At 42.4% G+C, this 23,364-nt stretch overlaps 1 protein-coding gene across 1 annotated transcript in view; it reads left to right on the top strand.

The window, feature by feature from the left end:
* The window catches only part of TMEFF1 (transmembrane protein with EGF like and two follistatin like domains 1), a 436,679-nt gene that overhangs the window by 355,459 nt on the left and 57,856 nt on the right, over window positions 1-23,364 (top strand). Inside the window, exon 6 of the mRNA XM_033930653.1 lies at window positions 14,920-15,068. Within this exon, the coding sequence (XP_033786544.1) occupies window positions 14,920-15,068 (149 nt within the window). The remainder of the gene's footprint in view (window positions 1-14,919; window positions 15,069-23,364) is intronic.

The raw sequence follows: 23,364 nt of genomic DNA, 5'->3' as shown, positions 1-23,364 counted from the left end.
TCAGGGGGGACAGGCAGGCAGGCTTTCCGAGGTGGGATGCAGGCCTTTAAGGGGGGGACAGGCCTTCAGGGGTGGGAGGCCTTTAAGGGGGGGACAGGCCTTTAAAGGGGGGGGACAAGCCTTCAAGGGGGGAGACAGGCATTCAAGGGAGGGGGGACAGGCCTTCAGGGGTGACAGGCCTTCAGGGGTGACAGACCTTCAGGGGAGGAGGGACCTGGTGTAGAAGTACACGGAGGGAGGGAGGGAAGGGGAGGTTCAAAGAGACATGGATATGCCGGACTTTGGGAGGGGGAAGAAATAATGGGTCTAAAAATATAGATGACACAAGGGATGGTGTGGAGGGCGGGATAGAGATACTGGATAGGAGGGTAGCTGAGAAGGGAAAGGGAGAGATGGTGAACCCTGGGGTGGTGGGGAAGGAAGGAGAGATGCTGGATGAAAGGGTAGTTGAGAAAAGGTGAATCTGTGGATGGAGGCGAAAAAAAGGAAAGATGCAAGATCTCCGTGGGAGGGAAGGGAAACGGAAAGGGAGGACAGAGATGGCAGATGGATGGTTAGCACGGAGAAAGAAGAAAGTAGGAGACCCTGGCAAGCAAGTTATCAGAAGACAACCAGAGCCTGGGACCAACAAGATTTGAATATTGGCTAGACAACAAAAGGTAGAAAAAATAATTTTATTTTCGTTTTGTGATTACAGTATGTCAGATTTGAAAAGTATATCCTACCAGAGCTGGTGTTAGACGGCAAACATGAGCTAGGATTCAATAAAGAGAGGAAAAGTCCTTTTTGATTTTTAATTTTGTTTAGACCACAGCGCCAGTGTAGTTAAGAGAAGCGAAAGGGGGTGAAGAAGCTATAAAATAAACCCACCAGGATGTTTGAAAAAAACACCCAATTGGTCAGGAAAATCGAATCAAATTGATAAACCAATTCAATAGGCTGAATCAAATCAAAATTTTTTTTCCTGAATCGGGCAGTACTAGTGCTTACCATATGTACAATCTGAATTGCAAATTTAACAGAGCACCTTTTAAGGGTGATCTCAAAATTAAGTATGTGGAACAAATAAACAAAGCAAAACATTAATTGACTTTAACATTTTGATTTTCTTTAAATTCTCAGATAATCAGGCCTGGATTCTCAAAATGGCGCCGTTCGGAAGGCACCAGTAGGCTCTCGAATGGTACCTAAGTTAAATGTTTTAATTGGCCATTAAAATCCAGTAATTGACCAAGCTGTTAAAAACTAGTAAAGAAAAAAAAGTAGGTGTCGTGAGGTGCCTACAAAAAAAGGCGCCTGGATCACATCTATGTAGACACTTACTGGTGCCGAATGTGTAAAGAGGCGTGTTTATGGGCAGGGTTGACATTCGGCATCATTAAGCATGATTCTACATCGAAGATAGGTACCGGAAATGTAGGCCTGTAAATCCCTGGCCTATATTTCTGGTGCCTATCTTTGATGCAGACCACAATTCTCAAAATGGCTCTGTAGTGTGAGTGACGGGCAACTGGTGCTGTTTTTCAAGTGCCAGCTGGAAGCCATTTGGAAGGCAACAGTAGATGCCTGATTGGCACCTAAGTTAAGTGTTTTAATTGGTCATTAACTGTGTGATAATTGGCCACACTGTTAAAAACCAATTAAAAATGAATTAAGAAAAAAAGTAGGCTTCTTGAGGTGCTACAAAAAAAAGGTGCTTGAGTTCTGTCTATGCAGACACTTACCTGTGCCAAACATCGAAAGAGGTATGGTTATGGACGAGGTTGACATTTGGTCCTGCTAAACATGATTCTACATCGATGATAGGTGCCAGAAATGTAGGTCTGTAAAACCCTTGCCTACGTTTCCAGTGCCTATCTTCGACACAGACCGAAATTTTCAAAACGGCTCCATAGATTGAGTGGCGTGTGACTAATGCCAGTTTTTCAGGTGCCAGTTGATTCCAGTGCCGTTTGGAAGGCTCTGGTAGGCACCTGAATGGTACCTAAGTTATATGTTTTAATTGGCTATTAACGGTGCGGTAATTGACCACGCCATTTAAAACCAATACAGGAAAAATAGCACCATGAGATGCCTATAAAAAAGGCGCCTTTATTGCATCTGTGTAGATGTTTACTGGCACCAAATGTCAAGAAGTGTGGTTGTGGGTGGGGTTGACATTCGGCACCACTAAGTGTGATTCTGCGTTGAAGATAGGCATGGAAATATATGCCTGTAAACCTCTGGCCTATATTTCTGGTGCCTATCTTCGATGCAGACCGTGATTCTCAAAACGGCTCTTTAGTTTGAGTGATGTGCAACCTGTGCCATTTTTTCAGGTGCCAGCTGATTCCAGCACTTTTTTGAGAATCTGAGCCACAGTAATTCAAGCCTGAGAAACTTGATTTTTTCTGTTCTCTCCTCATGGTCCTTGGTTGGATATCTCAGATGCCTTAATCTGGCAAATGTTTGCACAATTAGTGTCTCTTGCTGTGGATTCTTATACCTCACATAGCACATCCGTCATCTCCTAGTTAAATTCTTTGAAGATAGTGGCGGCATTGTTGCATGCAAATTTAGCAAACAAAGATTGCCCAGGTGCGTGTAAACTTTTTCTCATGTGAGCGACAAGTTCTAACATTTTTTTGTGTGTGAGCAACAAGTTCTAAAAAACAACAATTTTCCAGATTTACAAGTATTTTTGTCAGCGATTGATCGCAGTGAGAGCAACTCTCACACATGCACAGAGCCAATAGAGGAAACCTGAGCAGCTGAGAGGCAGGGGAAGCCCCAAAGCAGCCTCCTGCCACTCAGCTGTTCAGGGCACAAAATCGGCCCCATTAAAAAAAAAAAGAAAGAAAAAGGGGCCCTCTTCCCCCCGCCGAAGATGCCGCCCCCCAACGTCTCCCCAATGAACCGGCACCAGAGACCAACCCCCTGCCACCAGCGAAAATTGGCAGGAGTGATGCCCATTTCCTCCTGCCTTGCCTTGTCGACCCCCCCCCCCCCACACACACACACATACACACATGAGAAAAAATTGACAGGAGGGATGTCCACTTCCTCCTGCTAATGGTGGCCTCCTACACCAGGCCCCCACCCCTGAAACATCTCCTACCTACCCCCTTTCCTCCTCCCCCTAAAAAAAGCAGAAGGGATGTCCACTGCCTCCTGCCACTGGATGCTCCCACAAACACCCCCCCCAAAACCCACCCAGTACTATTTTCACAATTTGAGAGCAGGAGGGATGCAGTCTCACCTGCTCCGAGGCCTGCCAGTCTAAAATGCATGTGATGCACAGTGAAGGGCCTAAGGCCCCGATTGACTCAGATGCCTAAGGCCCCTCCCTCTGTATCACTGGATCCCCATGGGAGGGGCCTTAGGCATCTGAGCCAATCAGGGTCTTAGGCCCCTCCTCATGCATCATATAATGCACTAGGGAGGGGAAGGCCCACCATATTGGACTGATGGGTTTCAGAGCAAATGGGTCCCCATCCCTCCTGCTCCCAACTTGTGAAAAAGGTACCGGGTTGTTTTGGGGGGAGGGTTCAGTGGAGCATCTGGTGGCAGGAAGGAGTTTGCATCCTTCTTACCTTTTTAAGTGAAAGGGGGAAGAGAGTAGGGTAGGGGATAGTTTGGGTGTGGCCTGCCTGGCGTGGGGTGGGTGGGCTCTGTTGGCAGGAAATAGTAGGCCATTTTTTCTTGCGTGGGGTGGAAGGTCATGATGGCAGGAGGGAGTGACCATCCCTCCTGCCATTTTTGCTGCTGTGGGGGGGAGGGGAAGGGAAGTCAGTTCCTGGTGCATCAGGGGGACATTGAGGAGGGCCATCGTTGATGGTGAGGGGGCTTCTTTTTTTTAATGGGGCAGATATTGTGCATGTGTAACACGCACAGCATCTGTGTCCATTAAAAAAAGGGCTTAAACTCGCCAATTTGAATCTTGGAATTCAACCATATAGATTGACACGTGGATTGTTGTATTGGTGTAGATGTTAGATTATCAATAAATTTAAATGTTTTCCATGTATCACATAGAGTACTATTGTCCTTATAAAGCCTTGGCATCTTAATACTCAAAATATGACATAATTTGGGTTCTTGAGTTGCCATTCTAAATAAAGCCAATCCGGAAGATGCTCCAAGACTTCAAGAAGGATCCAATACATATCCTGACGCAGAATAAAAGCTTGATAGTATCTATAAAAATTCAGAAAATTTACCCCCCACCCCCACCGCAATTGGTTTTTGTAGAGATACTAAAACAATTCTAGCTTTTTTGCCCAGGCAAATAAATCATCTGGAAGCATTGGATGCAGGCAAGTATATGTACTGTAGATGATGTGATATCAAAAGGGAGAATGCTTGATTTTTCACAACTGCAACAATCATTTGGCATAGCAAAGTCTCAAGTTTTTAAATGGTTGTAGTTGAAGCAGGCCATTCAGAAGGGGTTCCCTGATTGGTGAAATTTAAAGGATCAGTATAGTTTGCCTGGCCTATGCTTCCAGATTGATTTCCTAGGACATCAGGCTGCCAAGTGGTATAAATTAATATCGGAATATTTGAACAAAAAACTAAAAACTAGTCTGAGAGACATTTGGAGCATTGAGATTAAGCAGCAGATTTCTGCTTCTCAATGGCCACGGATTTGGACTTGGAGGATGAGATGTACAGCATGGGTTTTTTTTTTGTTACATAGAAGTTTCTGGACCCCTGTTCATTTGCGGAAAGTAGATTGTTCTAAGTCTAATAGATGCTGGCACTGTCATCTAGACATAGGGACACTGGATCATATGTTGTTCTATTGTCCTTTAATACTCAACTTTTGGAGGTCAATAGGGGGCAAATTAATATCATACTAGAGTCATCAATTCCATTGACATATGATATAGTCATATGTGGGATGATAATACATATTAAACCCCCATTGGACCAATATAAATGTCGGCAAATGGTTACTCGCAATTAGAAAAACTGTGATTGCCTTAATTTTACTTTTTGGTGGGCAAATCTATGCTTATGTTATAGGTATGAAAAGATGAATGCTGATATGCTGGGGCACAATAAGTTATTTAAATTAGTTTGACATCTTTTGTGGCTTTGTTATAGTTGTTTTTCTTTTTTCTTTTTCATTGATTAGCTCACACACATTCAGGGGAGGGTGGGAGGGTAGGAGGGAGGGTTTGTTTTTTGTTCCCTAATGGAAGAATTGGATGGGAATGGAGGTTCATTTTTCTGTATCATTATTGATTGATTATAAGTGCTTATTATGATTATTATTATATGTATGTTTATTGTTTTGCACTTTTGTTGGCTTTGGAAAATTAATAAAGATTATAAAAAAAAAAAAGGGCTAAACTATGGTTAGACAGGTAAGCGACTAATCTTGACCAGTCACTTTTTTTATTATTGCTAAAACCCCTGGATATTTTTTTTTTGTTGTTCATAGCCAAGTTATGTTAATGCATCAATTGTTTGGCCGGATCGGAAAATGGGCAATCAAGGGGGAAAAACATGCGGTGAGCTGTTGTGTGCATCGGGTTGGTAAATGTGATCGTCGCTAAAGCAGTCAAAACTGGTTTAGTGATGATCATTGACTTTAGTGCATCTGGGCCACAATTTTTATTATGGTTTCAAACAGCAAAACACAGGTTTAGCTTAGAGAACCAAATTAACTCTGCAGTATGCCTGCAAGCTGCTTCCATACTCCACCTTATACAATATTTCTTTGTTCTTCAGCTTTTCCTGCCAACCCCACAAACCAGCACTTGGACGTCTTACTAGTCAAAATGTCCAAGTGGGCATTCTCAAAACAGACTTTCTTGGCATCGTTCTGGTGGTTTTGTCTCCAGTGCGTCCAGATCTTAAGGGGCATGTTAGAGGCATGTTTTGGGCAGGCTTAGGGCGGGCTTAAGATTTGGACGCTCATCAGGTATAATCAAACTTTAACAAAAGGTCCTGAGCTTATATTTAGACGTTTGGAGGGATTAGGGCATGACCCCCCCCCTTACTCCCCGAGTTGTCACTGACCCTTCCCACAACCCAAAAATGGAAGAAAAAAAATACCCAGTACATTCTAGCCTGTATTAGAAGGGGGTGCTGAAAAGTTCTCAGCCTAAGCAACTTCAGATGTTAACACAGCCATTTGAGCCCAAAGAGCAGAGGGGCACTCTAAGGGTTTCACATTAAAAGTCCCAGGTACAAATGTCACCATATCTTGTTTATTGTGTATGTTGAACCCTCCAAAACCTACTGTACCTACATTAAGATGACACCTGCAGGCATATGGCTATTATAATGATGTACAGGTGGTTACAGTAAGTTTTGGATGGGTTTTGGAGGACTTGCTATCAGGGCTGTGGAGTCGGAGTCTGAGGAAATTTCGGGTACCTGGAGACGAAGTCGGAGTCAGAAGTACAAAAAACTGAGGAGTCGGAGTCGGAGTCAGAACATTTATCTACCGACTCCATTTTTGAACTTGGCATACCAATCACGAGCGATTCTTTCAGCTATAGCACCCACTATATACACAACACAAATGTTGCGAGCAGCTTCTGTGGCCTTAGAACCTTGATTAAAAGCAAAAAGAAGGTGGTGTCGAAAATGCTCATTTCTCTCAACTTGACATTCCATTTTAACGATCTGAAAATTAGCCAGTGCTATGGAGTAGGAGTCGAGGAGTCGGAGTCGGAGGAAATTTCGGGTACCTGGAGTCGGAGTCGGAGTCTGAAGTACAAAAAACTGAGGAGTCGGAGTCGGAACATTTATCTACCGACTCCACAGCCCTGCTTGCTATACAATGTAAGCAGTTTATAGTGACATGTGTGACTGGGACTTTGAAATGTGCTCCTCTGCTGTGCTCAGCTCTCTGTAAACAGTTTGCTAAGAATGCTGGCTGCTTTGAGGTTTGTAAAACTTTCTTTTGTGTTTTTCATGTGGTCGTATTTGTTTTAGAGAATGGCCAAAAATGATAGATGTACTAAAGACCAAAACGTTTACAAAGGTCATTTTTAAAAAAATTAAAAAAGATAAAGACATCTTGCTGTTTTGAGAATGGACATTTTCTCTACTGGATTTCTGAACGTCTTTCCCAAAATGTCCAAACTCAGACTTAGACGTCCTGTCAAAAATGCCCTTCATTGAAGCTAAGGTCTATAATATGAAGAAGCAGACAAACCAAGAGTGGCAGGTAGGAATGGAGAAGCTGAGATTAGGGAAATTGGTTATAGAAGTTAGATGGCAAAATAAAACACACAGGTTGTAGACTGTACCATTGTGGGACATAAATGCTATAATTAGAGAAGTGTATTGCTCTGGTTTGTAATTGCACTTTGGGTTAAGTTATTCAAGGGGGATCTTAGGCCACTTGAATAAATTACTAATTAAAAATCCATGGTGAAACATCCACTGAAGTTGTAAATAAAGCATTTAAACAGTCCCCCAGTATCCTGCTTCATCTATGGAAAAAGGAACAGCTTGCTGAAGATTCTCCTAAAGATAGATAAGATTAATGTATAATAAATGACAGCAGAAAAAGACCAAACTGTCCCATCCAGATAGCCCAGAAGAGTGTTTGGAGCTTCTGTTGTTGCAGTGTGCAGGTTACCCCACTTCTGTTTGGAGTTCCTACTTCTGTCCTGTGCAGTTCTCTTCTCTCCATAGCACCATTCTGTTTAAAGTTATAACCAGAGATGCTCTAACCACTTATGAGGCCCTGAGCAAACTTTTGAAAATGGTCCCCCTTTTTCTTTTTCCTCCCCGACATAAAGGATACAACTCTAACAACTAAAACCCAAGCTATATAAAATATTACATAGTAACATAGTAAATGGCGGCAGATAAAGACCTGAGTGGTCTATCCAGTCTGCCCAACCATGCATGTTCCATAAATTAATTTAGTTTAAATAGTTCTTTTACTTAGATATTTCTGGGCCAGAAACCCAGAGCCCTGCCCGGTAGGTTCCATCTACTGGAGTCTTCATCAAAGCTCACTCCAGCCCATCTTAACCATCCCATCTATCGAAACCCTCCCCAGCCCATCCTCAACTGAATGTTCATATAAGGGACACATGCCGTCCAAGCCTGCTCAGTACTGGCCTTAGTTAATTATTACAGATCCTCTGTGTTCATCCCACACTTGTTTTAACTATTACAATAGGTATTGGAACATAAATACACATCTTATTGGAAAACAGAAAAAAACTAGATTGCCAGGGACCCATACACATAAACTGTACATTTTGTGGCTCATTTTCAAAAGAGAAAGACGTCCAAAAAGTGGCAAAAAGTAGCAGATGGATGTTTTTGTCAGCAAAATATTATTGTTATTTTTGAAACTGATTTTTAGACGGTTTTCTGTGCAGTTCATATACAGTGCGTCTAAATCTCAAGGGGATGGATTCAGGAGGGTGTTTTGGGCAGGACTAGAGTGAGCTTATGATTTAGAAAAAAATTTATGAGAATGGAATATTGTAGAAGGTGTCCGGGGCCAAAAATGGATGTGTTTGGCTAGACCTGTTTCAGTTCTACATAAGTGCCTAAAAGGGACCCAGCTGATCAGATGACCACTGGAGGGATTAAGGCAAGACCCTCTACTTACTCCCCCAGTGGTCACTGAGCTCTTCCTACCTCCCAAAGATGCAATAGAAAGAGTCCATATCAGCCTTGCGTACTAACTCTATGTGGGGTCAGCTTCAGATGTTATGGCCAGTCCTATTACAGTAGCCTAGAGGTCAGTGCAGTGGATTACAGAGAAGGGGACACAGGACCTCATTCCACTCTAATTTTTGCACTTATGGTGGAATGTGTGATCACTCTAGTTTCAAGTTCAAGTTTCAAGTTTATTGATTTTTAATATACCGACCATCAACGGGTATCTAGCCGGTTTACAATAAAAGATAAAATAAAAGTAAAATTATGCTTGTAGATGGTAAAACTAAATAAAAGAGCAAAAGGGGAAGTGAACAATTAAAGACATTAACAATGACAGACATGGAAGTGGGGTTGACGAGGGAGGGAGGGGGAAAGTTACATTATTAGTGGTGAAAAGAGGGTAAAAGAAATGAGAAAAAAAAAAGGTTTTGAATATGAAAGGGAGGGGGAGGGGAGGAACAGAAGGGAGTGAGGTTGCTTCATAAAAGCGGTTGGGTGAATTGGAAATGGGAGATTCTACATACCTTTCTGCCTTGCTGCGTCGTATACTGAATCCCTACGGCGGGCTCCGTCTCTGGCGGTGTTCAAGGCCCAGTCAAAAGCCCACCTATTTGAGAGTGATTTCGGCGCCTAACTCCTTTCACCTTGGGTCTTGCACCCCCAACCCTATATATCGTGTCTGTCTGTCCAAGTTAGATTGTAAGCTCTTCCAAGCAGGGACCGTCTATAAATGTCAAAATGTACAGTTCTGCGCATGCCTTTCAGCACTATATAAGTGATAAACTACATTACATTTCTAAACCGCAAAACCTTACAGATCGATGTGGTTCAGCAAAAGATACAAACTGGACATTCCCAGTGATCTACAAAACTTGTCATAAGATCATCTTAGTGCCCTAGAAATTGTGTAAATAATATTGATTTTAGTAGTTTTCTAAAATGTAAATAGGAACGAGACTTTGTGAAGAGTGTAACTCCCTGTCCCAGTTCGCTGCCCGATAAGCAACTTTGAGTTGGGGGGGAAGACAAATATAGTAGAGTTGCGTAAAGAACGGATTGGTGTAAATAATTCTAGTAAATACTCCGGTGCCTGGGCGTGTAAAACTTTATAACAGAGAGTGCCCAGTTTAAATAACATATAGGTGACACCTGCAGGCATAAGGGCCACCAGGATGATCTCGGGGCTCAAGGGTCTCTCGTACGAAGAGAGACTGAACAAATTGCAGCTCTACACTCTCGAGGAACGTAGGGAGAGGGGAGACGTGATCGAAACATTTAAGTACCTCACGGGACGTGTCGAAGTGGAAGATGATATTTTCTTTCTCAAGGGACCCTTGGCCACAAGAGGGCACCCGCTCAAACTCAGGGGCGGAAAATTTCATGGCGACACCAGAAAGTATTTCTTCACAGAGAGAGTGGTTGATCATTGGAACAAGCTTCCAGTGCAGGTGATCGAGGCAGACAGCCAGACTTTAAGAATAAATGGGATACCCATGTGGGATCCCTACAAGGGTCAAGATAAGGAAATTGGGTCATTAGGGCATAGACAGGGGGTGGGTAAGCAGAGTGGGCAGACTTGATGGGCTGTAGCCCTTTTCTGCCGTCATCTTCTATGTTTCTATGTTTACAGTTGGGTATTGTAGGTTTTGGAGGTCTCACCATACAGTATAAGAGGTCTATGGTGAGATGTGTACCTGAGATCTATGTGACATCCACTGCAGTGCCCCACTGCTCTGCTGGGATGTCTGTGTGGCCAGTCTACTAAGAATGCTGGCTCCCCATGCATCTTAGTGACTTCCTTTTGTGCCTTTTTCCCTTGAACTTTTTTTTTTTAATTCAAAAATGGTCCTAAATGCTCAAAAACATCTAGGAAATGGCCATTTTTGAAGGAAAAAGAATGTTTTTCTGGTTTGAAAATGGCTGTTTTCTAGATTTTGGGATATTTTTTTTCCAAAATGTCAAAATTTGGATGTAGACATCATATTGAAAACGCCCCTGCAAATTACATTAGATTGCATTATCCAATTTTTCCATTCCACCTATACCAAAGCTAGATAAGAGAAGATTGTACAATAAGAAACTTGAAAACATCCTTCTAGGAATTACAAAACCAAGTTAAAATTTAAGAATACAAATATAGATTTCATTGCAAACTAGCCTCCCTTTTATCATGCTGTGCTGCCAAGCAGCGCAAGCTATATGTCGAGCTGCTCGTAGGGATAGAATGGGCAGCTCGGCATTTAGGTCGCACTGCTTGGAAGCACAGCTTGATAAAAAATGGGGGTAAACCAGAGAAACAGAGCACGGATTAAATGATTTACCTCCCCCCCCTTTACAAAAGCACGATAGCGGTTTTTAGCACAGGCTAGTGCGCTGAATTCTCTGCGCTGCTCCCGACGCTCATAGGAACTCTATCCCCCTCTTTTACAAAGGTGCGCTAAACACCCGCTAAATGCTCACGCGCGCATGTTATTCTATGTCTGCGTTAGCTGTTAGCGCATGCGTTGATTTAGCACGCGCTAAATCCATTGCTAAAACGCTTAGCACGCCTTTGTAAAAGAGGGCCTATGAGTGTCGGGAGCGGCGCAGAGAATTCGGCGCACCGGCCTGCGCTAAAATCCGCTATCACCGTTTTATAAAAGGGGGGGGTGGGGTTAGATAACACATTTCTTGAACAGTATAATCTTGACAAAAGATCGAAAAGCACTCAATAATTAGCTTAACCCTTTCAGGACCAAGGGACATATTTGTCCCATAACTTTAAAATCCTATAAATTTTGATTGGGATAGTCTACAGTTCTAAATTTGATATGTACGGATTCCATATGATACTGCCTTTATGTAAACAAACTGGTTCCGACATTCATTCATTAGCGTCGTTGCCAGATTGACGAGAAGATTCACTTGCCACACTGTCCATAAGCCAGAAGTTTGATTTTTTTTAAAAAAAAATAATGATATTTCACAAAAAAAATCAATTTTTTGGCATCTGCAAGCCCTTTTTACCATAAAAATGTCATCAAAACCACAAAAATTGGCCTACGATCCTTATGGTCCTGAAAGGGTTAAATTAAAATTAATTACTAGTTAAGCACCTAAATCGGTAGGCGCCTAGCCTGAGGTGCCTACCAGAAAGTAGGCATGGTTAAGGGCAGATTGTGAGTGGATCTTGGTCATGTTTTTCAAGCAGATGTCCTGGATAGAACAGCAAATCTGGCTAGGCAACTTCACTGACAAAGCCAGGCAGTCCTATGGCGCCTTTTGGAAAGAAATCAAGACCGCTCTATTCAATAGATTTATTTCCCGGCCAGACAACGCCCCCCCCCATCCTAAAACTTTTCTCTTTAAACTGATACTAAGCTTCTTCAGAAATGTATTCTGTTCTTCTCTTGACTATTCAGTGTCTTCCTCACCATCTGTATTCTGTAATTCACTGACCATCCAGCCCCTTTGATGTAAAATGTTTAAGATTATACTGTAACCTATTTGCAAACTGTAAACACTGATTACTCAGTGACTTCCTACCTGTTCTCACCTTGTAATTCGCTGATTGTACAGCTCTCTTTTACTGTAAACTGCCTAGAAATCGCAAGATTATGGCGGTATAGAAAAAATAAAGGCCTAAATAGAGGGCGCCTAAGATTTTGATGCCGGCTGGCGCCCAAGTCCAATTTAAGCGCTGTCAGGCACGATTCTATAAATGATTTGGTGCCTAATGAAAGACAGCTGCTGTGTGCATATTTTTGTAGGCACCTTTTATAGAATTGGAGCAGGAAAGCTACAAGTTCCAGTCTGAAATGCAGTTAGGACTAGTTCAGCACACGTGGAGCAGCAGAGAGCCAAGCCTGAATTCATCTTGTTCGACTCAACACAGACCGACTCTTCAGATAATCTGATTTTGCTTTTTTTTTCCCATTTGCGTTATCCTTCCACCAGATTATGCGGTACTTCATTACTACATTTTCCACAGATTAGAGGAGTACGGTACGAATGACAGCTCAGCTCCTCTTTTGCCCCCCTCTTTTACGAACGCTTAGCGCGGGTTTTAGCGCTGGCAGCGGCATTAACTGCTCCGACACTCATATGAGCGTCGGAGCAGTTACCACCACTGCCGGTGCTAAAACCCACACTATGGGTTCCTTTTACTAAGCTGCGTTAGGGCTTTCAACGTGCGGAATAGCACACGCTACAATGCCCCGCGAGCTAGTTAATGCCAGCATTGAGCTGGCGTTAGTTCTAGCCTCATAGCGCGGGGTTAGCGCGTGCTAAAAAAGCTAACGCACCTTAGTAAAAGGAGCCCCATGCGTTCAGAAAAGAGGGGGTTGCTTATGCTGCCATTACAATTTGGAATAATCTACCTGCTTAGATTTTATGGCCTCTTTGAATGGTGCGCTATATATATATATATATATATATATATATATATATATATATATATATATATATATATATATATATATATATATGATCCCGAGTGATCTTTGAATGGTAATCACCTTGAACTTTTTTTAGTATAGTTCGATTAGATTAGAAAAGTTCCTAGTTCCTAGTGTTGACCTGTTCCTTTTTAATATGATAATGTAAAATGTGGCTTGTCAGCTCAGTTGCAGAAGTCATCTCAAGTGTGTAATCAGGCCTTCACCCTTCATCTTTGCTCCTTTCTTGTACGGCTTTATTAACATATGCTGCTGCTGCTGGAGAGTCAGTTTGCCAAAGACCGCAGCTGATGATCTTCCCTGCTGATAGCAGTTAATTTGGGAGCCTTCCCTTATCTGATTATTTGGTTTTGCATGAGATTACGAATACACATTTTCTAATGGAATGGCAAAGTGTATTTAAGCTAGTAATGTTTGATGATTTTGCCCTAAATACCTATGTGAACAAATGAAATTAACAAATCATTTGAGGGAAATACTTCAGAGCAAACAGGTACATTATATTTCTGAGAATGGCTTCTCTTTGACAGTATTGTAGTACTCTTTTTTAATAAAATGTATGGGGTTCATAGCTTTTAAATAATTGTGCGCAACTTTTTTAAGGGCGCCTTTACTAAACTGTGATAAGCACTGATGCGTCTTACCTCGGGACACGCTCAGGTATCCAGCAGTAATTTCTGCGCATGTGCGCTTCCCACGTAATTAAAAATACGCTTTATTTTTTTGCTCTGCCGGGGTGGGGGGAGGGCAGGGGCACAGAGTAGATGTGTTCTGTGCTAATTAGTTAGTACAGCTATATTGCTACCATATAGTTTTTTATATCCCGCAATTAGCATGTGAGCCCTCACCTCCTTCAAAATGAGTATAGTTCATGCACTAATGTCTGCTGAGGGAGGTTACCATCCTCTGGGAGTAACTGGCTATAATGATGCTAATATATTTCAGATTAATCAAAGTTTAGGGCTCATGATACACCTGGTACTTGGTGTCCCTATTGAGGAGTATCACTGGAATGACTAGGCTACATGAGTAAAGAGAGGGCCTAAGATAAGGGAAAAATCCTTGGGTATGTGCGAAAGAAGGCTTATGGCATCAGATCCCAACCCAGCCCTGGGTCCTACTGGATCATGGAGTTCAAAAAGCAGCAAGAGGAAACTAGGGATGGGCAACCCCAAAATGTTCATTTTGTATCATTTCCTGTGGCGTTTGTTTTGTTCACGTTCATTTGGCAATTTTCAATCCTGATCCATTGGAAAGAGGGCACACGATGTGCGGTGGTGGCCTCTTCGCAGTTAGTGCGCAAACTGCGGAATAGTTTGCCTGTAGAATTGAGAAAGGAAGAATCTTTCCAAAATTTTAAAAGACATCTAAAGGCACATTATTTTCAATTGGCCTTTTTAAACTGACGGGATGTGAATTCGGGACTTCAACCTGCATTTATATATTCTTATATTTTTATTAATTAGTTAATTTTTAATTTAATTTTGTTATATACTATTATGCATTAGGAATGTTACTTTTTCTTCTTTTCCTTTTCTATTTAATGGAGTTCTTTTCATAATTTTGACTGAATTATACTGTAAACCGCTTTGAACCATTTTTGGCTGTATATGTGGCATATAAAGATTTTAAGAAACATAAATACTGTTACCAGCAAATGATAAACCATTAATTTTTGTGTGTATGTGTGTGTGAGGGGGTGGTTTCTGCTTGTTTTAATTTGATAACAACATACAACACAGGATATATCATGGGACTATGTACTGTATACGCACATGCCTCTGACAATGCTGTTTTATTTTGCATTCTTTATTAAGAGGTATCATTTTGTTTTCCCTTTGTTTATTGGCAGGTGTGTGTGTAACATAGACTGTAGTGGACATAACGCTAACCCCGTGTGTGCTTCTGATGGGAGCTCCTACAACAATCCATGCCTTGTCCGTGAAGCTTCATGTCTTAGGCAAGAACAGATTGATGTCAAACATCTTGGAAAATGCACAGGTATCATTATGAATAAATAGTTATATTGTTATGCATATTGGATATTGTTACAAAAACTATTTATCTTTATCAATGTATGTCTTTTGCATGTTGTCCTCATTACGGGATGGCCATGGGTTAATTCTCAGTACTTCATCAACCACAGCCACACTATCTATAAGGGGTCTGTTTGCTAAGCTTTGGTACAACAATATGTTACCACACTGTTTTAGCCCAGGAAAATGACTGAGGCAGGAAAAATTCCATGGTAGTTTTAATTTTGACAATGCTGCTAATAAAACCATAACAAAAGCATAAAGTGAGAGGATGACAGGACACATGATGAAAGCTGGAACCAAAATCATTTTATTTCACCAGCATCTAGTAGCACACATAGAGAGTTGGGCAAATTACTTTGTAAAAATAATATATTAAAGTTAATAGTGACTGCAAGGAACAATATTACGGTTCTAGTTAATTGTCTAATACAGGGGTGTCAAATGTCGGTCCTCGAGGGCCGCAATCCAGTTGGGTTTTCAGGATTTCCCCAATGAATAGCATGAGATCTATTAGCATACAATGAAAGCAGTGCATGCAAATAGATCTCATGCATATTCATTGGGGAAATCCTGAAAACCCAACTGGATTGCAGTCCTCGAGGACCAACATTTGACACCCCTGGTCTAAAGCAATATGAGGGGTGTTCAATAATTTATCTACTTCAGTAGGAAAGAAGAGTTTTGAAAAAATGTTTGTTTGATTCTTTGATATAGTTTCCTGATAGCTCCATACACTTTCCACTTTTCCTGCAATGACTTTGACCCCTTTGAAAAGAATACTTCTGTTTGACCTTCAGACTAGGATGTCACAGCTTCCTTGAAGTCTTCATCACTTGAAAATTGCTGTCCATGGAGAGATTTCCTCAAAACTCTGAACAGGAAATAATCAAAGGGAGCCATGTTAGGACTGTAGGGTGGATGGTTCTGTTGCTGATATCCACATTCTCGGATGGCAGCCTGTGATTATCATGACGTGCACTAGCACATTTTTGTGAAGAAGCAGCACGCCTGCTGTGAGTTTTTATCTTTTCTCCTTGATTGACTCCCACAAAGTGATCATTGTGTTGGCATAACTCTCCCCGATTATGGTTGTCTTGTGTGGCATGAACTCCAGAAGACTTTTGTGGCATGAACTCCAGAAACAAAAGTCCTTCATTATCTCAGAAGACAGTTTCCATGATTTTGCCTACAGAATTTTTTGTCTTGAACTTTTTTGAGATGAGGGATAACTTCTGCTTCCACTACATTGACTCCATTTTGGACTCAGGATCTCTGTGATAGACCCAAGTCTCATCTCCAGTCACCAAATGATGAAAAAAATTAATTTGGTCTTCACGTAGCACTGGAGCCATGTGGCCTTCTGACATAGGGCTGTCCGGTGTGAGAGTCATCTTCAATGGACTCTCTACCCTACTTAAAATGCTTGCTCCAAAATTTTTCTTTGTAGGATGATGGGGAAGACTCACTATAAACTGCAGTCATGCATTCATTGATCTCCTTTGGCTTTTTCCCTTCTTTTGTGAAAAATTTTAGCACTGAACGGTGCTCCAAATGTAGCAGTTTCTTACTTGATTCACACGAGGACTTTCCTGACCTCCTGTCTTTTGGAATGTTAGACTCACACTGAGCTACAACTGTGCAAGAGTAACCTTGAGACATGTCACAACATGCACAGACTTATTTCAGCAGGCTTGCTACTTTTTTTCTTACTCAGATAGATATTATTGAACACCCTTGTATGTTACTGTGAAAATAATATTTTACTTTTACTTACTTTTTAATTCTTGTATATAAACAGTTGTTTTGGAATTACATAAAATCAATTCTAGCAATTGGAAATTCATCCATTATTAAAGAAAACTTCTAAACAGTAAGGCCCTGATCAGTGGCATAGCGAGGGTGAGAGGCGCCCGGGGCGGTGGGGCCACTCCCCTGATCTCTTCTCCAACCCCCAACCTCTACATGCTCCTTACCTTCCCTCTCCTTCCCCGTACCTCTGTAACATTCCTGGCATGAGCAGCGACCCCCAAGCTGCTGTCGTGCCAGCATCATCACTTCCTCTGATGTCCCTACCTTAGATGCACTAATCCCCTCTCCCCACACACACACACACTTTTACAAAACCATGCAAGAGGTTTTTAGTGCCAGCTGGCATACTGAATGTTCAGCACTGCTCCGACACTCATAGGAATCTAAGACTCTTAGAGCAGCACATGGCATTCAGCGTGCCAGCTGGTGCTAAAAACCTCTTATGCAGTCTTGTAAAAGGAGAGGTTATTTAGGCCAAGAAAACCCTGGTCTAAATGGCATTGCACCTAAGGATTTAATAACTATCGGTGCCTGAGAATGCTTAGGGGTCGCTAGGTGCAATTCTATAAACAGCACCTAGCAGTTGATTGACAAACCATGCCAAACGGTACCTAGAAGTTAGATGACGTTTACAGAATTAGGGCCTAAATATTCAAATCCTCAAATATAGGGATCCAATACAATTAGAGAGATATTTAAATCAAATAACGAAAAAACTTCCATGAAAATAGCTAGCATATGAGCAGTCCAGAAATCAAACATCTATATTCAGCAGTTTTTGGTATGTCATCACTAGGCAAAGCCTTTTTCTGATGTCAATAGCAGCAAAGAAACAAAAACTTTTTCAATTAGAATAGTTGATTATAGAGTTCCAGGTTTGAATTGTCAGTTAGAAATAGGTCCAATGACAGTTTCCCTTTATCAAAGCACTGTTTTTGAAGTATAACACCTGTTAATGCTTTAACTAAACAGTTCCCATTATAGTGAAGTAGCAATTGCATTTCACCATGTCAAACTGCATCTTCTTGGAATCATAATTTGTCCATCCATGCTGAAAATAATTTGAAGGCAAATCTGTTATTCTTCAAAATTCAGTGCTTTAATATGAGGAAACTATGATACATTGATTACTTCACAAGATTCATCTTATAAATAGGTCCAATTCAGCAGCAATATCACTTCTGTCACCACCATCAATATTCTGAAAACAGAAGAAGTAATCCTCATCACCACAATCACTACTGGATAAAGCTGATGCAGTTTGTGCTGATGACAACTTCATTGTCTTCATTGCTTTGAAAAAAAGTTCTTTGTTTTTCATCTTCATTTTGTCACCTTCAACCCAACGAAAACAAAACTGCAGCCAGAATCAAATCTTTACAGTCAAGATAATGACAAAAATGCTCATTGAGCCCATGTAGAGCTCATTTAAGGCCTGTACCAACTTATCCAGCTTCATTTTCAACATGACCAAAGTGGGCATCAAAAAGCCCAAATAACATATAGCATCAGTTGTAGGATGTCCAGAGCAGCTGCTAGTGGATTCATGACACAGCAGTAATCATCCAGAAAAATTACTTCATGCTGTCTAGTTAAAATCAATAGTTTGATTAAATGTGATTTTATTTCTTTGCTGACATTGATGCCATTTCATCACTCTCAGGTTTATAGCTTACCAGATTCAACTCATACCTAACATAAATATTGTTATCTTTTTTACTTACTAAATCAAAAAATCTGCCATAAACAGAAAGATGGATTCTCTAAACTGCACTGTTATCAGTGGCTGCCAATTGCGTGTCAATCACGTGACAGAATCATGCCTCCCAAAGCGCCTACCAGCACCTAAAGCCACTTATGGTGTTAGCCACACCTACAGTAGCATTAGGCTCTGGTAGGCACCTCTGAAGGTGCAATTCTGGAATCTTTTTTTTTTTTAGGTGCCGGTACGAGCCTTGAAATTTTTTTTTAAGTAGCGTTTTAAACAGTGCTTTTTCACTTGACTTAGGCATCTGCCATTTAGAGAATATGGGCAGGAGTGCTTAAAAGTCGAAGACCCAGTAAACTTTATCACTTTATGTAATTTCACTCAAAAGGAAGTTTGCTGGAAGCCAGAAGCAGCCCACCGTTACCACTACATTTATCGTGGAAAGTGTGAGCCCACCAAAATCCTACAGTACTATCATATAGGTGATACCTGTGATCATTTTTTTTTTTTGGGGGGGGGTCGCTGCAGGTTCCATCAGGATAGATTGGGCATCTCTTCTCTAACCAGCGCTTATGACAGACTCTGGTTAGAGAATCGCGCTTTTAGGTGAACGACTAGTCCCTCTCATGCCTAAAAGGTCTTGTTTTGGGTGTTTGGGACGTAGTGGCGGTCTGGGCAATTAAACGTACAGGTAGGCCATTCTTGGAAAAAAAAACCAAAACAAAACAACACATTTTGGATGTTTTTTTCGAGAATGGACATTTCGCTGCTGCCTACTTTGGGCACTTGAAGCCTTAGGCCAAAAAGGGACATAGACATTTTTTTAATTATGCCCCTCCACATGTCTTGTTTATCTCTCTAAATTAGATTGTAAGCTCTTCTGCACAGGGACCATCTATTACATGTTAAATGCACATGTACAACGCTGTATATGCCTCTCGGTGTTTTAGAAATGATAAATAGTAGTAGTAGAAAGTAATCATTACAGATACTCATTACTTTTAAAAGTAATTTGTTACAGAGTATTACTTAGTACTGTATATTCTCGAATATAAGCTGACCCGAAAATAAACTGAGATAACATTTTTCCCCCCATATAAACTGGGGGGTTAACATTCAAGTGCCATGTCATGCCCTGACCTGAATATAAACCGAGGGAACCTCCCCCCTTAAAAAAAAAAAAAAAAAAAAGGAAGGAAAAAAGTTTGACTTGAATATAAACTATAGGGTTAATATTCAAGTGACATGCCTTGTCCTGCCCTGCCAAAATCTGCACCCAATCCCCTACCTCCCTCCCTTCCTGCTCTGCCAGGCTCTGCACCCTGTTCTCCCTTCCTCCCTGCCCTGTCCCCTGTCCCCTTTCCCTCCCTGCCATGTACATTGTCCACTCTCCCTGCCGTTGCCATGCAGGCCCCCCCCCCACGTACCTTTGAAATCCCTCATGGTCCAGCGGTGGGCCGGGGCAGGAGGAATCCCTCCTGCCTCCTTTTCTGGCCAACTGCGATGACTTTCAACTCCCTCTGGTCTCCCCTCATGTACCTCTGAAATCCCTGCTGGTCCAGCGGTGGGTAAGGACAGGAAGGATCCCTCCTGGCCGACTATGATGACTTTTAACTTCCTCCCACCTCCCTAGCATTCCTTTGAAATGCCTGGTGGTTGAGCGGTGGGCTGGAGCAGGAGCAGTCTTCCCGTGCATCTGCCCTGTGCTAAGCTGTTAGGAGGGGCCTTAAACAACCTGAGTCAATCAGAGCCTTAGGCCCTTCCTCGGTGCATCCCAGGGTACACCAGGGAGAGGAAGACCAGCCATTTTGAAAAGGTGGATCTGATGGTCGGAGGGAGTAGGCATCCCTCCGGCTAGCCATTGTAAGCAAGGTAAGGGGGAGTGGGCAGGGTTTCATCAGAAGCAGGGGAGGGGGGTTGGCGAGGTTGCATAACAGCGGGAGGGAGTGGGCATCTCTCTCCTGCTGGGGGTTATCAGGGAGGTGCGTTGCTTGGCAGCGGGAGGGAGTGAGCATCTCTCCCGCTGCAGGGGAGTGTTGGGTTGGGGAGGTCACTTGATGTTGGTGTTGCTGGGGGGGGGGGTTGTTAGCAGTGTTGGGTGTTTGTATGATGCGACAGGAGTGAGTGGGCATCTCTCCCGCTGCTGGGGGGAGCTGCTTGGCAGCGGAAGGGAGTGGGCATCTCTCCTGCTGCCGTGGGGGTGTCAGATTTGTTGTTGGCTTGTTGGTTTTTTTTGCATTTATTCTGTGCAGTTTTTGCATTTATTCTGCGCATGTGTCCATCACTATTACCAGCGATGGGTACATGCAAATTTAGCGAATCTTCGTTACTCTCTGCCAGCCTCATGGGCATGAGCATTTTTTAGGAGAATGACTTGCTTTTTTAAAATTGGGACAATAATGGCTGCGTCAGCGGCCCATCCGTTTTTAATGCAAATTTTTGAGACCTCCCCAAAATTTCACGAACCACTGAGATTAGAACTGTTTGTCAGCTAGGCTACTCATCTCCTCCACTTTGTAAAATATGGCACTGGCACATGTAGTGTAAGTAGAAACATCAGCTTCTACTACCTGTTAGTCATAACTTTCACGTGCAAATGCAGACCCTAACTAATGCCACCTTTATAAAAATAATTGCTCTAACTAAAATGGCCATTGCCACTGAACATGTTGGGACATGTGTATTTCTGTGCATCCTTCCACGTATTTTTCAAAAGACTTTTGGCTAGATTCTCTAAGACTCCAACACTTGGGGCTCCTTTTACAAAGGTGCGTTAGGGCCTTAACGCGCGGAATAGCGCGCGCTAGCCGTTACCGCCTCCTCTTGAGCAGGCGGTAGTTTTCCGGGTAGCGCACGCTATAGTGCGTGCTAATCCGCAGCGTGCGCTAAAAACGCTAGCACACCTTTGCAAAAGGAGCCCTTGGTAAAAAATGCTGTAGTTGGAGTGAGTTTTCTTTTACTGGTGATTCTCAGCACAATAGCATGCAAAATATATGCACGCTATTTGTGCAGAGAATTGCCAGTAAAGATGGGGAGGATCTGTGCTTGATGCTTGCTCAGAAGGGTAATCGCTAGGTACAGCTCCTCCCTCCTCTCAAAGCTGCTCTCCCTGCCCTCATCAACTGAGTCACAGATCTCCCCGAGTCCTGTTGGCTCAGCTGATTGATCGGCAGGGAAAGCAGCAGAAGGAAAAGTACCCCTTCCCACTGACACCCCTCTCTCCTGCCACTGCCCGGTCCCCCCAACACCCTGAACAAGATCTGCAGAAGGGATGTCCACTCCCTCCTACCTTGGTCATTGCTGCTCGGATCCGCCCGGACCACCCAACACACACTAAGGCTCTGATTGGCTCTGGAGCCTAAGGCCCCTCCATTGGGAGCAGCCCTATAACCTGAGCTAATCGGGGCCATAGGCCCCCTCCCAGTGCATTCCAGGATGCACTGGGGAAGGCCCGCCATTTTGAAGAGGCGGGCCTGCTGGCTGGAGGGAGTGAGCATCCCTCCTGCCATTCTTCAACTTAAACATATGGGAAGGTTGGGGATTGTCAGGAGTAGGGGACCCTGGTAGCAAGCGTGAGTGGGCATCCCTTCTGCCATTTTCTTTTTTAAGTACTGGGGACATCGAACGGCCTTGGAGGGGAGGGAGGAATCGGTGATAGGGATGGAGGAATCAGGGGTCTTTGTTTTAATTTGTGGACAGGAGGGAATTTTTTGTGGTAGGGTCTGAGCTGTCTAGCCTTACTTTCCTGTCAGTGCCTGAGCCAATCAGTGCTCAGGCACTGACAGGAAAGTAAGGCTACGAAAGTTCCGACCCTGCCAAAAAGAGATCACCCGGAGTGCTTGTTTTAATATTAATGACCTCCTTTTACCACCATTTTAATATTCATGACCTCGTTGTACTACATTTGCATAGTACACTTGGAGGCTTCTAGGAAGCACGGAAAAGACCACGGCGAGACGTTCTGAGAATCAGCAGGTAAAATACTTGGACACTAAACTGGCTAGGACTAGTGTAGCGTCCATCATTAAAAGCACGATGAGTTTTGAGAATCTAACCATTGATGTTCAGAGAGCCCTTTATATAATATCAGGGAATTTGTGAACAACCTAACTTGGGCATCCCAATTCATATGTACAAGGGCCTATGCAAAATGTAATAAATTTATATGCAGCCCTGTTTATGTGGTATAAATATCTCTGGTTGTGGAGATTTTCATGTTGTGCTTATGCCAAGTGTGCTCTTTGTAATCGAGTGGATAATGAATTGAATAAATAAAGACACTACACTTTGCTATCAGAGCCAGTGATGCTCTAAAGCACTAACACTTCTTGCCAAAACAGGCTGAGTTTATTTCTAAGGATGTTTGCAATTAAAGGAAAGATGAGTAAAGGACTTCTCTTATTTCCCTTTACAAATGTTTTTCGCAAGTTGTATCAGTGCTTGCATGCTTTGAAATAAAGAGTTTTTGCCATTATCAATACAACATACTCCATATCTTTTGGGAGGGGGGTGATGTTTTATTGGGGAGAAAGTATATAATCAGCTGACTTTCTATAAAAGACACCTATAGTTAGTCGCCTAGATCAGCATGCCTAGCCAATCTAGACATCTAATTTTTTTAATTGGCTTAATCGGTGCTGATATGGAAAGCAACATAAAAAAAACAATTAAAAAAGTTAATTTGCCAGTAGGCGTCTAACTCAGTAGTGGCCTACTACTTCGATGTAAGCATCTACAGCAA

Source organism: Geotrypetes seraphini, chromosome 2 (genome assembly GCF_902459505.1).
Source record: "Geotrypetes seraphini chromosome 2, aGeoSer1.1, whole genome shotgun sequence".
In the NCBI taxonomy this organism is placed as follows: domain Eukaryota; kingdom Metazoa; phylum Chordata; class Amphibia; order Gymnophiona; family Dermophiidae; genus Geotrypetes; species Geotrypetes seraphini.
Note: the sequence above shows the minus strand (reverse complement) of the source record. Positions and strands in the feature narration are given on the sequence as shown.